The 16,090-nt window shown below is 35.9% G+C and overlaps 1 protein-coding gene across 33 annotated transcripts in view; it reads right to left on the bottom strand.

The window, feature by feature from the left end:
- CREM (cAMP responsive element modulator) overlaps positions 1-16,090 on the bottom strand; it is a 90,740-nt gene that overhangs the window by 5,721 nt on the left and 68,929 nt on the right. For 11 of the 33 annotated variants that reach the window (XR_005216881.1, XM_037835622.1, XM_037835654.1 and 8 more), the window contains 2 exons: positions 7,499-7,534; positions 3,364-3,520 (listed from right to left, as the gene is read on the bottom strand). Coding sequence is in view for 32 of the 33 variants with exons in the window: in XM_037835622.1 (XP_037691550.1) it covers positions 3,364-3,520; positions 7,499-7,534 (193 nt within the window). In the remaining variant the exon portion in view is untranslated. The other 22 variants (XM_037835625.1, XM_037835633.1, XM_037835631.1 and 19 more) reach the window with 12 other exon arrangements.

The raw sequence follows: 16,090 nt of genomic DNA, 5'->3' as shown, positions 1-16,090 counted from the left end.
TAGTGGAGGGGACAGTTTCTGGAATATAAAGACTGCCTGAGTGCACATCCTGGCTCTGTCCAGTTTGGGCTGTGATCTTGAGTAACTTACAACTGAAACTCACTGAACCTCAAGGTCCCTTTCTGTAACGTGACGATAATAACAGGACCTATTTCAAGTAAATGTTGATGTGAAGGTTAAAGATATAGTAGAAATAAAGTGCTTCAAACTTGCCTACAAACTTGTCTATGGTCAATACTGAGCAACCTAATCACCATTTATAATCTGCTTTCTCTTGTATTGCTCTGAAATTGATACTGGAAAGCCAAAATACATCCAACATTTCAGAATCCCTTGCAGATGGAGACTAGCGGCCTAGTTCTAGCCAATAAAATGTAGGTGAAGTTGCTCGGTAGGTCCTCCAGAAAAGGTTTCCTGAAGGGCCAGACCCAGGCAGCCTCAATCTTGGCCCTAGCACTCCGCTCTTCTCCTGATGCAATGCCTGGAGGTGTGGCAGCCATATTGTGATCACAGCCATGTTGAGGTCATAAGAATGAATGACATGCTGAAGATGATAGAGTAGGAAGAAGGAGCTGGATCCTTGATGACACTTGTTGAGTCTCTGATTTGGTTGTGTCTACCTCTGGGAACCTGTTACGTAAGATCAAAAAGCCACCTACAAGTTCAAGCCTCCACTTTCAAGGTTTTCAGTTATTTGCAGCCCAAACACAACTGCTCTCTGATAAAGTTATTTTAATTATTTTTTAAAAACAAAAATTTTGTGATTTGTTTTTCCTCAAGGAGATCGCATATGTATGTGTAGGTAGTTAGTTGTGTGGCAAGTTTACAGGAACCCACTGCCTGCTATCTATTTCATTTTGGTACTTCTGACAAAATTTTGAAGTCTCAAAAATAAAAAAAGAAAAATTCAAAAGAGAAATCAGGCTATTTCATAGTTACACTTCTTATCATCTTTGGGAAAATAAGACGACAATGAATAATTCTTCAGTTTGCGTTAATGTCACACTTTATATTTCTGAACTGAATTTGACAGTGTATATTCTTTGAACAGAGAGGCATTTATTTCCTAGCTTCTGAGACCTCCATCATATCAAAGTTAGGGATCTTTGGAATCAAGACTTCCATTAAACAACTAGGATACTGTGAGTCCCACCCATTCAGCCCTTTAGGATTTCTGAGCAAATGCTGGACATGAAAAGTATGACTCCAATATGACTTAGTAAATCAGTAACAATCATGATAAAGGTAGGTATATCCTAAGGACCCCATTTCTGGTAATCTACTGAGTTTTTCAGTGTACAAAACTGAGAGACTTGTAATACCTGATATGCTTGGGAAATGTAGCCAATTTAAGGATTCCTGTAACATATCAAATTGTGACATTTAAAAGGTAATTAGTAAACTGAATATAGCTACTTCTAGTTCATGCTTGGTTATAAAGGACAGTGATGAAAAAATCACTCATTTCTGAATTTCAGGGGCTCAGAGGACACAATTTCTAGATTAACTAGGTTGCAAACACCCTGCATATGCACTATCACCATAAGCACATGCATAATCCCATCTGAATTTTTTTTGTCTTCTGGTGGTGAGGTCATCATTTAACACTTGAGAATAAGGTGACCAGACCACGGAGAAAACTCTGAGACTATTCCATTCATTTTGAAAATCAGATTAATTTGTACTATTCTCCCTAATAAACACTAAACCAAGAAATAACATGCAAGTTAAATAAAAGGAGAATTTGAAAAAAAACATATTTTATGCTATATTGCTCTTTAAAAAATCACACAGATATGGAGCAAGAAAGCACGAGAGACAATGAGAGTGAGTGGACTGAAGTATGTCTACTATAATATTAGTAGGTATCTCTAAGTGATGAGTAATTTTAATTGTTTGTTGTTTTGTACTTGCATTTTTACTAGATTCATCAGAATTAATATGTATTTCAGTATTAGTGGAGAAAAAAGTTACAAAACCAATAAAAGGAAACTATATGTAACAAACTTAAAAGAGATGCTTAAGATAATAAAAAATATATTTACAGCCTCCACCCCTCAACCCTGAGGATCTGGGGGAAGTTGCGGAAGTGTTGGACTTCCTCACCTGGACTGGTGTTGATGTTGTCACAAACACTGGGACTGGCGGTTTGATGTGCCGAGCCCTTGATCATGGGACTTGCCTTTATGAAGCTCGTTACTGCAAAGGAGAGGCTAAACTTGCATATAATTGTGCATAAGAGTCTCCCCCTGAGTAACTCTTTGTTGCTCAGATGTGGCCCTCTCTCTCTCTAACTGAGCCACCTCGACAGGTGAACTCGCTGCCCTCCCCACTATGTGGGACCCAACTCCCAGGGGTGTAAATCTCCCTGGCAATGCAGAATATGACTCCTGGGGATGAATCTGGACCCGGCATCATGGGAGTGAGAGTATCTTCTTGACCAAAAGGGGGATGCAAAATGAGACGAAACAGTTTCAGTGGCTGAGAGATTTCAAATGGAGTCGAGAGGTCACTCTGGTGGACATTCTTATGCACTATATAGATAACACCTCTTAGGTTTTAATGTATTGGAATAGCTAGAAGTAAATACCTGAAACTACCAAACTCCAACCCAGCAGTCTGGACTCCTGAAGATGATTATATAATAATGTAGATTACAAGGGGTGACAGTGTGATTGTGAAGGCATTGTGGATCACACCCCCTTTATCTAGTGTATGGATGAGTAGAAAAATGGGGATAAAAACTAAAGGACAAATGGGGTGGGATGGGGGGGATGGTTTGGGTGTTCTTTTTTCACTTTTATTTTTTATTCTTGTTCTGGTTCTTTCTGATGTAAGGAAAATGTTCAGAGATAGATTGTGGTGATGAACGTATAACTATGTGATCATACTGTGGACAGTTGATTGTATACCATGGATGATTGTATGGTGTGTGAATGTATTTCAATAAAACTGAATTAAAAAAAAAAAAAAAGAAAGAGATGCTTAACACACTTAAATGTACTATGCTCATAAAGTAGCTAAAAAATTACACTTACCACCTACTTCACAAAGTAAATACTGAATACAAAATAAATATTTATTTGTAATAAAGTTCTTTTAAAAAATTAATGCAGCTATTGGACATTATCCTTACCAACAAATAGGGAGGTACCTTCTACTGATGAAATCATTTAATGGCTAGGAACTCTGACAGACGCCAATCTAGTTATCACTCCATGCAGAGCACAAATCCATGTGAAATGTCACATAACACTTACCTTGAAAGCACCAGATTAGGAAGAGTTTAATTTTTTAAAAGCCCCACAGAAAAAAAATTAGGTGTCCTGTAAGTGGTGGTTAATTTCTAGTGAAATGCCTTACCTGTTTTTCATTAGCCTCAGCTCCCGTTTGCGTGTTGCTTCCTCTGCTACTTGCTGGGGACTGTGCAAACTTCCCGGCGAGGCAGCCATCACTACTCCCTGTGGCAGACCTGTCGCAGGGGCTCGGATCTGGTAGGTTGGCATGTCACCCGTGGCGGCTGCAATGAAACAAAATATTACAAGCTTATATAAACAATTTGCAATTCGGCATCTTATATAAAATCAACCTGGAAATAGTGTACTTCTTTTTTTTTTTTTTTTTTTTTTTTAATCATCATTTTATTGAGATATATTCACATACCACGCAGTCATACAAAACAAATTGTACTTTCGATTGTTTACAGTACCATTACATAGTTGTACATTCATCACCTAAATCAATCCCTGAGTGTACTTCTTTTTACATGTCTTAAAAGAGGTGATCTTGCCCATGTATAAGATGATTATTTTGAGGTTTGATAGTAATTTTAGGTATCAAAGCCCTTCTTCAGCTTTTGGAACAATGATATTCAGCATGCTCTACACACAATTAGGGTAGAAAAACTGTCCGATGCATTTCAGACAGGTCTTATTAAAGGCTAAAGTTGAGAAGCTTTTTGACTGAAAGTTCATCCAGCCTAAATTCAGTGGTGTGCTGATAAATGTTAAACCACCAGCTCTCTGAGGGAAAAAAGACTTGTCTATAGTATTTTCAGATTCTCACGATATAAATACTCTCACCAAGGCCAATTTCAAGCTACCAACGTGATTTTCCTGAATGTGGAGTTAGGAAGAGATGGACAGTAAGTAAGCAGCGAACCATACAGATAAAAAGATGTAGGTAACATCAAGAACACAGATAAAACAATCAGAAATAAGTTCTGAGTATTTATTAATGTTGTTTCAATGTAATTTATTTAAATATATATATTTAATTTTTAATAATGGCTGCTGTAACAACCAGTTCACAACGATCCTGAAAATTTAAGAATCAGCTCTAGCAAGCCAATACAAGCTGGCTCTAGCACACCACTGCAAAAATTTCAATTAAGCAGAATATCTCTGTTCTCTAAATATTCCACTAAAGAGATTTTCCTATACTCTAAATAGTGCTTGAAACAGTTATTGAATCTCTTCAAGTCCAAGTCCTGTTCCCACAAAATGGCTGAGGCACAGGAAGGGACTGAGATCACTACATTTTCAGTTAAAAATAAAAAATTAAACCAAACACTAAGTTCTACTTAAAACTGGTTTCTCTGAGGAAAGACAATTTTTGTCTTTCTTAGGTTTCTTGGGTTAGGGATACATTTCTAAGTATTCATTTTTTAAAAGTATTTTCTAATTATAGTAAAATCATACAGCTAAAAGACATTTAATACTTATGTAGTATTCAAATGGAATACCAAAAGTCCTCAAAGTTTCCTAATTTATATTCCAACTTTATCTATCTACTGCAATAAACATAGCTTCCTAGAAAAGACAGATGGATTCGAGTACTGCAACATGCTTCTACTGCCAATGCTTCCACTTTGAGAACGGATGGCCCAGAGTTAATGTGAAACTCTGATATTACAAACACACGCTCTCTCAAAGCTAAATGCAAGAAAAAGGTAAAAAATAGCCTAAGTCTCAAAAAAAATAAAAAAAAAAAGTGGCCTGAACTAAATGACAATCAAAGTAGGAAATTTATCACTTCTATATTACATTAAAATGTATTATACCCAATGAGTAAAAAGTGAAAATTTACCCAAATGGGAGGCCAAGACTTTTTCACCCAAATGAGGTATTATCATTGAAAAGAATCAAGTAATATTTGTGTTAACAAATATTAACACATCTGTGTGTTTTTATTTGGGTATATGCAATCCCCACCCCAGGTCTCAAGAATTAGGTGAAAAATAAAAAATATATATATGGCTTTGGGAAAGATCACTTAAAGGTTTTCATAACACTAATAAAAATGCCATTATAAAGATATACTGCCTCTTCCTTCTATATGTAATTTTAAAAACAATGGTGATAAATACTGTGATAAATATAATGATCACCAGCAAAATCTCTATTACTGAACTTGGGAAAAGCCCTAAATTTGTTTTTGTTGACCATTCAGAATACTGTTTACACAGATGTCTCATTATGTCATAGAAAATTTTATAGCTTTAAAATATTTAAGAGGATAATTTTAAAACCAGTTACAAACTGTTAACTTACTAAAGGTTTTTTGTTTGTTTTTTTAAATATCTTAGTCATTGGTGATTGAGTGGAGCACAGAGTAATGTTGTTCTCCCCTCTTTTCTCTTTACCCACATCCAGGAAAGAAGGTTATGGGATAATAAAGGTGGAAACAACAGAATAACTGGAGGTTACACAGGCTTTCTAAAACTGGAACAATAGCTAGTGACGAATGAGAATTTTACATGTCACTATGTTGACATTTGCAGGCAGCACGGACGCAGACCTTGGTGTAGAGCTGTTCTTTCCAAACATGCTCACAAAGAAGTGCAATAAAATTCATAGGAAGGTACAGAAGGGGACATTATACTCTTCCCTCTTGTTTTGTATACATTTGCTCTTTTCTGTAATATAAAGTTAGAGCAGAATGCTAGCTTGAGAGTATTCATTAAAAAAAAAAAGAAAAAGAATAAAGGTGGGGGAGGGAGACTATTCCACATAGAAGGAATAAAGTCATTCCTGGTCTTACATTTACCAGAAATAGTTCTAAGCAACTGCTGCCTGTTTCCAAAAACCAAAACTACTCTCAAAGGAACAAATTTGGCACAATGGAGGATAATGAAAAGAACGTGCCACGGCAATTCCAAAAGAAGCATTCTTAAAACATTTTGAGCGGCTGCTCAGAAAAAAATAACACTTTAAAATGGCAACTTGGAAAGGAATGATGCACTTTGATGTATAGCTCCGGGAGGTTAGCTAAAAAACTGGGTTTTATTACTATTTTTCAGCCACATCAGATACTCATTTTAATTCCAGCAATCCAAACCAGAAATTACAACTTAGTTACAGTCAGAAACAGGAATTAGTACAAAATTAGTATAAGTATAGTAAAAATTAGTATGCATTAGTATACATTTCTGAAATATCCCAAAGAATAAATATGATACACTTTTAGTGATCACTGAATAAATATCAATAAATTTCATTTAGTAAAATATGATCTTATTAGTAAAGTACCTAAAAAGATATGGGCAAAGAGAATCTCTTGTTTTGAGAAAATCCAAATGTCAAAGAGTTTTATTATTGACACAGTTATGAAAAAATACCTTAGCTTTAGCTTCTAATTATTATGAATTAAGTGGTAATTAAAAGCAGATTAGAAATGTTTGGATCAGTTCAAAGAATTTTCCTACATTCTTTGATAACATATTCATATACCTATACTCTCATAAGGGCCAATTACTGCTCCAACTAACTACTGTTAAGTATCAAATTATTTCTTATTCAGGAATTTCACTGTATAAATTATTTCTGAAAATAAATGGGTCACCAGTGGAGGCTTAAAAGTCATGATTGAAGGCAAATAATTTTTAAAAAGATATTTATACACTAATTTAATTCTCATGCAAGCAAAATCTTTAAGACAAGCCAGGGCTAGTTTTTTTACCTTGGTATGCCCTAGAATCTAGCACAGCACTTGGCATATAATGGGTGCTTGGTGAGTTTATGTGTGCACTACCAAGTAAATTTTGAACTTCCTAGGGTTTTGCACATTTGGAGTTTGTCATTTGGAATGTTTATATATGAACAAAATAAGCAGTCTTTCTTGCAGACTTATTACAGCTAAGTCTTTAAGTCTTTAATACTAAGACATGGAAAGACCTACAAGATGCTGTATGTTTACTCAAATTGCCTTTCTTGGTAAAATGTATTATTTCCTAAATCTTCCCTTAGATACTAGTTGTCTAATCTGGCATTTTAGAAGCAGAGAAGTTCCAATTATAATGTATTTCCAACTATCTAACTCCTGATATTAAAAAAAATTTTTTTTAGCTTAGTATCAAATATTTCATGGGAAAAGACAATTCCTACAACTCTCAGTTTGGATCATTAACTTCATACCTCTCTTTGCAAGCTTTAAACACAGTACAGCAGAAAAAGCATGGGATTTGGAGTCTGGGTTCTAGTCCAGCTCTGCCACTTACCAGCCATGTGACTTGGGGCAAGTTCAGTTTCCTCATCTGTAAAATGGGGATACATTATCTCATTTAATGCTCACAATAAACCCTGTAATGTATGTCAAAGTGTCTAGCACAGTGCCTGGCACATTGTAGGCATTCAGCAAATGTTAATTCCCTTCCTCTTCCCTTCCTTAAATTCTGAAAGACAATGTTCCAAATTATGCTTATACTGTATATTAGTTAAAAGGCATATAACATCCATTAAATATATTTTCTCCTGGAGTTTCCCTTCTAACAAATCGGGGAATAGAATGATTCAGATGCATGGCTCTTATTCCTTAGTGTGTTTAAAAACATGCCTACTAAAAAACTTTAAATTTTTATAATTTATTTTGTTACATCCCTTTAGAGAATAAATTATCAAAAGATAACATTAAATGTCCTTTTCAGTGTATATAATCATTTAAAATAGAACCTCAAAGGTGGAGAACCACAAATGACCAAACAATATATTCTTATCAGACTAGAAATAAGAAAACTGAAAAAACCCACAAGTCAAAGAGTAGAAAACAAAGAGACAAAGAAGAATCCCAGTCAAATGCCTATCTTGGTAACTTCCAAAGTAAAACAATTTATCAACCCTCCAAATGACGGTGATTTATTTGCTTGTTTGATTATTTACTTATTTATGGAGAGCTCAGTGATACTGAGCATATCAACTTCATATGACATTTCACTATGTGCCACTAATCCTAAATCAGCCACAGAGGTAACCTAGAATCATATTTTGAAGTGGTGCTTCCTAACACTAAGAATAAGCTACTGACATCTATCTCTGCTTTTGTTTTTTGGTTCTTTCCCTCCCAATTACCATACCAGAGCCCTAATCCCCAAATCCGGATTGTCCTCGCCTGGTGTCCCAGACTGCCAAAACTGACCCTTCCCCATTGCTCCATTTCTTCCAGGAGTCTAGATAAAAATGATTATTTAACCACTGAGCAGTTTTCAAATCTGTTAAAATTACTACAGCACATGGACTGCACAGAATTAAGTCATTAAATATTTTTACTTGAAGTCACACATCAGAGACCTTTCTGAATTGTTTATTAAAGTGAACATCTTGGGGCCAAAAAGTCTATGTAAAAGATGGGAAATTATAAATACTGAAATTTGAAAGTTCTATACGATGCCATGTATATGCTCTATTGTCCTAAGAATAATAAATCCATTTTAGTCAGTTAAAATTATGCTAACTTTATATATTTTATAAACAGAGTTTAGCATGATACTATAACTCATGCAAAGTCTCTAAGCTTGGAAGAGTCATTTACCCACTTTGATCTGCATTTAGTCATATATAAAATGAGTATAGTAATACCTGTCCTGTGTGCATCAGTGAGAATGCACGTTAACTCACTTCTCCTTCTTTGTATTTAAATATCGTTACCTCAGCGAAGCCTCCCCTGAGCCTCGAACACATATTACCTGCTTCCTGTTGGTCTCTTGCTCATCCCCTTCCTGTAGTTTCCTTGATGCCACTTACAATAAGTACTCATATGTTTATTTGTAACATTAAGTGGTTTTTAATTTTAAAGTTTATATAAATGCAAAGTATTATCACTATTTTGTTAGGCAATATGTTCATTTAGACAGACAAAACAGGGCAAAGTCAAACATTTATCCCCAATTATTAAAAACATTTCAAAAATGGTGGGAAAAATAGCACAATGGCAATTTCAGTAAACCTTCCATATAAATTTGGAGTTTTAGAGAACCTTATGATAGATAAGAGATTTGTTATTTTCACTTCCAATGTGATTATAACATGCCTTTTGCCAGTAACTTCAAGAAGTTGCTATAATCTGATCTGAACCATTTCATTATGTGAAAATTTCCAAACAAAAATCATTTCCAGCAGCATCCTTTTACAAAGGTGACATATATCCTTGTTATCATGGATCACAAATTTGGGTGCACTGAGACGTCTGTTTTTAACAATTCAGAACTCAAATTAAAAGACATGAAGTTATGTTCCTAACATGATAAAACTACGAATGAAGCAAAAAAATGATTTTTAATAAAAATTTAAACAAGTCAATAGTATCCTAAAAGCTACAGGTATTCATTTTTCATATCTGATTCCATGAATCTATAAGAATACGCTGTTAAAACATTTCCAGGCCAGTCTTTATTGTTAGAAGCCCGATTTTGGTCTAGGGCAAAGTTTTTCAAACTGTACGTAACAGACTATTGGTGGACCATAAAATCAATTTCATGGTCAAGAAGGGCATTAAAAATAGTTGAAAGTGGTTAAAATGGGAAATTTTATGTCATATATATGGTACCATAGTAAACATTTTTAAAAAAACATAGAACTTTAGGACACGAAGAATGAGCTCTCATGTAAACTATGGACTTTACTTAACAATATAACAGTGGTTCCTCAAGGGTAACAAATGTACCACAGTAATGCAAAAAGTTAATAATAGGGAAGGCTGGATAGGAGGAATGCAGGAATTCTGTGCTTTCTGTATGATTTTTCTATAAAACTACAACTGCTCTAAAAAATAAGTAGATAAAAGTATAGTATACAAAAGATAAAAGTAAAAAAGAATGAGTAAATTGCATATAAGATAAATATTATTTTTGAAACTTGTTTTATATAAATGTAGGGCATACACACACAGGCCCACTGTATCACAATGTAAAATGTGGGACATGGTCAGAACATTTGCAGGCCACTAATCTAGAGCCAGCCACATAGTTAGCCCAGGTGGAATGAATAATCTCTTTGAATGGAGACTCCAAAGGCCTGGGTCCTAAAGCTGCTTCACTACAATTTAGAAAAAAAATCCCTTACTCTCTGTGCTCCTTGGTGCCTCAAAAAAAAGGAAATAATAAAATTTGTTTTGCATTTTCAAATAGCAGTCATTCTTTGAGGCCTGACCATGTTTTAAAAAAATAATTATTTCCAAAGGCACAACGAGGTCTCGTGAAAAAGTGCCCTATATAGTTTGACCTTTTTAATTTTCAGCAGTTTGAAAATTTAAAATTGCAATGTGCAAATCATATGTAAATCTTATTTGTAAAACTGACTGAAAAAAGTCTCTTCAGGGATGGTATATTCATTCCATAAGCAAAAAAACATATTTAAAAGTTCATTTGCTTACACGTAATGATAAAAAACAATTTTCAGAAAATAAATATATGCACAAAAATGCCTTTTGGGTTTAAGAATCATATGACAGTATTTGAGATTATTGTAAATCCATCTCTTTCCTGTAATAAATTTTGTTATTTGAGAGCTACTGGAATCTATAGCACCTTTATAACTTCACAAAAACTCTTCCTTGAGAAAAACAACAGCTCCTCAAGACAATTGAGGAAAAAACAGTATCATACAAGTTTTACTTGCTTGGAAAGTGTAATATTTAAATACTCCTGTCAACCGTACATTACTCTCCAGGAGGAGGGATGACACCCACTAACTTTGAAGAGCTTAAATGTGGCTAAGCTGCTCATAATCATCATCCTTCCAGAAATTCAGTCCTGGGTCACAAATTAGACGCCACTGAATACACAACGTTGCCACCCCATAAAGGACATTACCGACCACTCCCTTCAAAATCACAGTCTGTAAAGTTACCAAGATAACCGAACCCTGTAAAGAATTACTGCTTACAAATGGACACACCAGAGGCCGGGGGAACCACGGAAAGCTTAAGCGCTTCCCCGACTGAGCACTAGAGGGCACTCGGAGTCACGAGATCTTAGCTAGCTAGTTAGAGCCAAGCAACCCTCCAGCCATCTAGAGTCGATTTCTCACGCAGGCACGTGCAAGCAAGGACTCCCTCCCCAGGAGGCTCAACCTTACCACATCAGCTTGCCAGGAGCTCCCGAGTTCCTGCTCCGGCAAGCGTTGCAGGTTTAGCAGAGCGTCCCCCGCTTCAAGCACATACTTACCTCAAGAGAAATGTTAACAAAGTTAACGCTTACAAGAAAAAGCTACTCAGTGTGCGAGCGATCTTGGAGAAAGAGAGGTGAGGAAAGATTTAGCCACACTACATCCGTCAGCAGCACTTGACAAAGCAGAAAGGAACTGACTAAATCGCTGCATGACTCGGAGCTGACGTCAATGTGCAGCTCGCTCGCTTGGAGTTTAACTTTTCCACTTCCCTGCTGAAACACGATTCCAGGAAATGTAATGACGTCAGCCCTTTGAACTCTATTAACTGAGGAACAGACCATTTTAAATACAGGAGGCAAAAAACAAGCAGGCACACAAACATCCACAACATGCTGGGTTTTCCTAGTTTGTTTGGACTACGTTGGTACACAGAAGCTTCTTTTTTTTTTTTTTTTTTTTACAACGTGAACAGTACGTGGCTTTAACTTGTAGCAGTACTAAATTTGCAACAGGTTGCAGATGAAGTAACAGCTTATTTTAGTAAAGCAGACGGCAAGAGAGTGAGAGGGAGATTACTCCCTTGGTCAAGTAAGAAATAAAACACTGAGCAAACCAAAGTGCCTTACCAGGGTGAGATGAACATATAGATATAAAAGAAACTTCCTACTCGTAAGCTACCAGAAAAATGAACACTTCTTGAAACAGACGTTCCAAAATAATTTATCTTTTCTAGAACTTAAACAACAACAACAACAAAAAAAAAGCTGCAGAATTAAAGACCCCTCTTCAAAACTCTTACCCGTTTCATCTCCAGTTACAGCCATGACGGGCTCCTGCATATAGAATTGTCTTGTTTCCCTTATCACAGTTCAAAATAAAATGTTCCAAACCAGCAAGCATGTGCAGGATAAGTAGGAGTACTGACATCATAATGACATCACTAGCCTATCACAGCCATCAAGTTGCTTGGTCACAGAAGAGCACACTGCAACCAAAGCCCCATAAAAACTTCCCACAATAAACCATCCTCAGGCTCTCGTTTCTCATTTTTACATAAACATCCGTTGAGATTGGGCTCTGGCAAGAAATGTCTCATGAACATTAAGAGTTACTTGGTTGCTTCTAATGGGACTACTTCTTTATTACTGCTGTGTCCAAGGTTTGTAAGGTAAACGGGGGAAATAAGCCCCTCTTTTTCTTAATTCATAGAAGGAGAAAAAAAATACTTTGAGATTTAAACTTTGTGGGTTAAAAAAACAACAGCACCAACAATGAGCACAGGAAGACTAAGGTATTTCATAGACACTTCTACATTCACCAAAGAAAAAATACCCAGACACCTTTGTTCACTTAGCACACTTATTTGCTACAACACCATAAAATCTAGCTCTTCCAATGCTGGCACAGAATTTACTAATTTCATTAGAAGGGAGCAGATACTGACATTTAAAAAAATGTAGTAAGTATTCTATTATACAGCATTCTTCCATAAATATTAGATTGAACCATATGAAATTGCTGCTATTTGACCTTTTTGGCCCACAAAACAGAAATTTCATGTGTTTTCACCTAATACGTTATTTTAGCAGATTAAAATGCCTTGAAAAGAGTTTTGTGATTTTTTTATTCATATAAATTACATTTGCTAACAGTAAATTTTATTTTAAATTTCAGAAAGCCCAAACTGATTTCTATATGAATATTTCTTTAAGTTGGCACTTAGGTATTCAATAAATATTCATATAAAAAAGGAATGAAAGGAAGGAGGGAGGTTGGTTGCTTAGTTGACTTCTGCTATTAGTAAAGTTATAATCTACTCCTGGACTCAGTTAACCAGCCCACGGAACCAGTAACATTTTCAGAGAGAGAATATTTCATTTTCATTCAGTACATGTTTACTAAACATTTATCATATGCCATGGACTGTGCTAGGTACTAGGGAAAGTAAAATACACTGACCCTTTTCCAAACAGAACTGACCACCTAGTGCAGGGCATAGCGAGTCACAATACAGTGTGAAACTTGCCCTAAGAAGCAGTGGGAACTCACAAGTGTTCCTAAACCAGATTTGGAGGATCAGGGAAGGCTTCCTAGAAAAGTGCTATTAAGATGAAACCTGAGTAAGGCATGTGATCAGCGAAAGTGTTCCTATCAGGGCAAACAGGGAAGAGGGCATGGCACATCAGAGGAAATGAGAGAAATCCAGAATGTAGCTGCATTACAAGGAGATAAAGATGTGGCACCAGAGGAAAGCTAGTAAAGGAAACAAGGCCGAGCCAGCAGATTTGGGTCACATTAAGGATTTTGGAGTTCGATGGGTAACAGGCATCCACGGAAGGGTTTTGCATAGGAGGCTGACGTGATTAGGGGTGCATTTTAGAAATAGCCCTGTGAAACTGAAGAATCGAGAATGTAATGGAGAAATGGAAATGCAAAGACTTTTGTTTTTAAGAAATATTAGTAGCTTCCAGAATCATAGGGAGGGATGAAGAAAGAGACTCTTGCTGAACTTCCAGGAACAATTCCCAAAAAACTGGTCCAGAAAGGGAGCATGATTAGGAGATGAGGAAGCTGCTCCACAGCTGCCAGCTTCAGGACAGGCACCTGGCAGACTCGGGTCTGTTGCAGTAATCCAGGTTAGAGTGGATGGTGGCCCATACTAGGATAATGACAGTGGGGATGGAAAGGAGTGAAGAGATTTGTGACACAGTTAAGAGGAGGAAGCAACAAAGTGGGTTTGGGTGGAGAGGGAAAGGCAGAGCAAAGGATGACACTCAGGTTTCTGAATTGAAGCAACAGGGTGTGTGAATAGTGGTGCATTTTTGAAATAGGACTAAACAAAAGGAAATCTGGTGTAGGAAAAGATGGAAGTTGAGTTTTGGGTTTAAGTAATCAAGAGATGTGTGGGAGACATCCAAGTAGCCAGTGGGAATCAGGGGCAAAGTCACAGTAAACTGTAGCCATAGGAAGGGAGAAGGTCATCCAGGGAGGGGACAAGTCAGACTGGAAAAGGGCCCGGGACCCAGTCCCGAGGCACACTGCTAATGTTTAGGAGATGGGCAGAGGAAGATTATCTAGAAAAGCAGACTGAAAGAGTCCTCAGAGAGGAAAAACCAAAGAGAATGCAGTAGCAGGGAAGCGAAGAAAGCAGCAGTCACAGATGTTAAATAGTGCTGAGGGATCAACCAAGATAAGGCCTGAGAACTCCTGACCACCAATAATTTTTTTAAAAAATGCAGAGAGAGAGAAAGGCATGAGGAGGGAAGAAAGCAAGAGGAATTAAGATTGGAAAGGAAGAAACAAAACTTTTGTATATAATACAAACATTCACATTGTATCACGGATTGAGTTGCAAAGAATCTGTAGATTGTTAGAAGCCGAGTTCTGTGACTCATAAAGATCAACTGAAAAAAAAATCTAACATTTCTCTACACCAGCAATAACTAATTAGAAAATGTAACAGAAAAATAAGGCACTACTCATAATAGCAACAAAAACCATAAAGCATTTAGGAACAAATTGAACAAAGAATATGCAAGACCCTCATGGGGGAAAATTTTATACTGTTAAAAGAAGTAAAATAAGATCTGACTAACTGAAGAGACATTCTGTGTTTTTGGATAGGTCAATCTAACATTATAACGACTTCAGTTCTCCCTAAATTAATCTATAAATTAAATGTAATCTAATCCTTAAGAAAATAAAATTTTCTTTTAGAAACTCAAACTTATTCCAAAATGCATACAAAATATTAATGGTTCACAAACGGCTGCATCAGCTCTAAAAACAGAAAAAAGAAAACAAAAACCCAGAAAGCAAACTTGTTCCATGAGATAAAAAAACAGTATGGTACTGGCGTGTAGAAAAAGAGACAAATGGTACAGAACATAGGGTTCTGAGGGGGATCCAAGCATTTATGTGAACCCACTGTATAATTAAGGTGGCCCTATAAACTAAGCAGAAAGGACAAAACGTTAGTAGGGGTAAATGACTATTAAGTGGAGAAAAAGTGAAAATGGATTCCCATCTAACACTAGATTCAAAAGTAGACCTCAGGTGAATTAAGGACTTAAATGTGAAAGGCAAAACTACAAATAGCTAACAGTCTGTAAGAAGAATAGCATTGTGACTTGTGGGAGAAAAAGACTTCTTAAATAAAACCCCAAAGCACAAACCTTATTTGTATATTATGTATGTAAAACATAATTAAAAAAACTCCCTTTGTTATAAAAGTACCAAGTTTGCTGTAGATTTTCCATGTAAAAGAGATAAAATGAGAACTGATTACTCTTTAAGATTGTTCATTAAACATAAACCATCAGGAGGGAAATTTAACAGGTGGTTTTAGTTTTATATTTAAAAGGAAAGATTAAAGCATCCAGTACTATGAATTTTTACCTCATAAATGCCACTATTTCAGTTTTTAATAACACTTTTACTATATTCTACATTTACCCCTAAATCTATGAGTAATGCCAATTATCAAGAGATGCATTGATTATAATCATCTTTCTCCCATACTTGCAAGAAAGACTTTCAAATTAAAAGAACTGATATCACTCTCCTTAAAATTAGTGCTATAGCATCTAAGTCCTCAGCAAGTACACCAAGAGGAATAAAAGTAAATTAAAATAACAGGATTTTTGAAAGTTTTATTAAATATATCTCCTAAAGTTATCAGAAGCACAACTGAGTGAAATTAAAATAAG

This window comes from Choloepus didactylus, chromosome 5 (genome assembly GCF_015220235.1).
Source record: "Choloepus didactylus isolate mChoDid1 chromosome 5, mChoDid1.pri, whole genome shotgun sequence".
Taxonomy (NCBI): Eukaryota; Metazoa; Chordata; class Mammalia; order Pilosa; family Megalonychidae; genus Choloepus; species Choloepus didactylus.
This window is presented reverse-complemented; position numbering and strand designations above follow the sequence as displayed.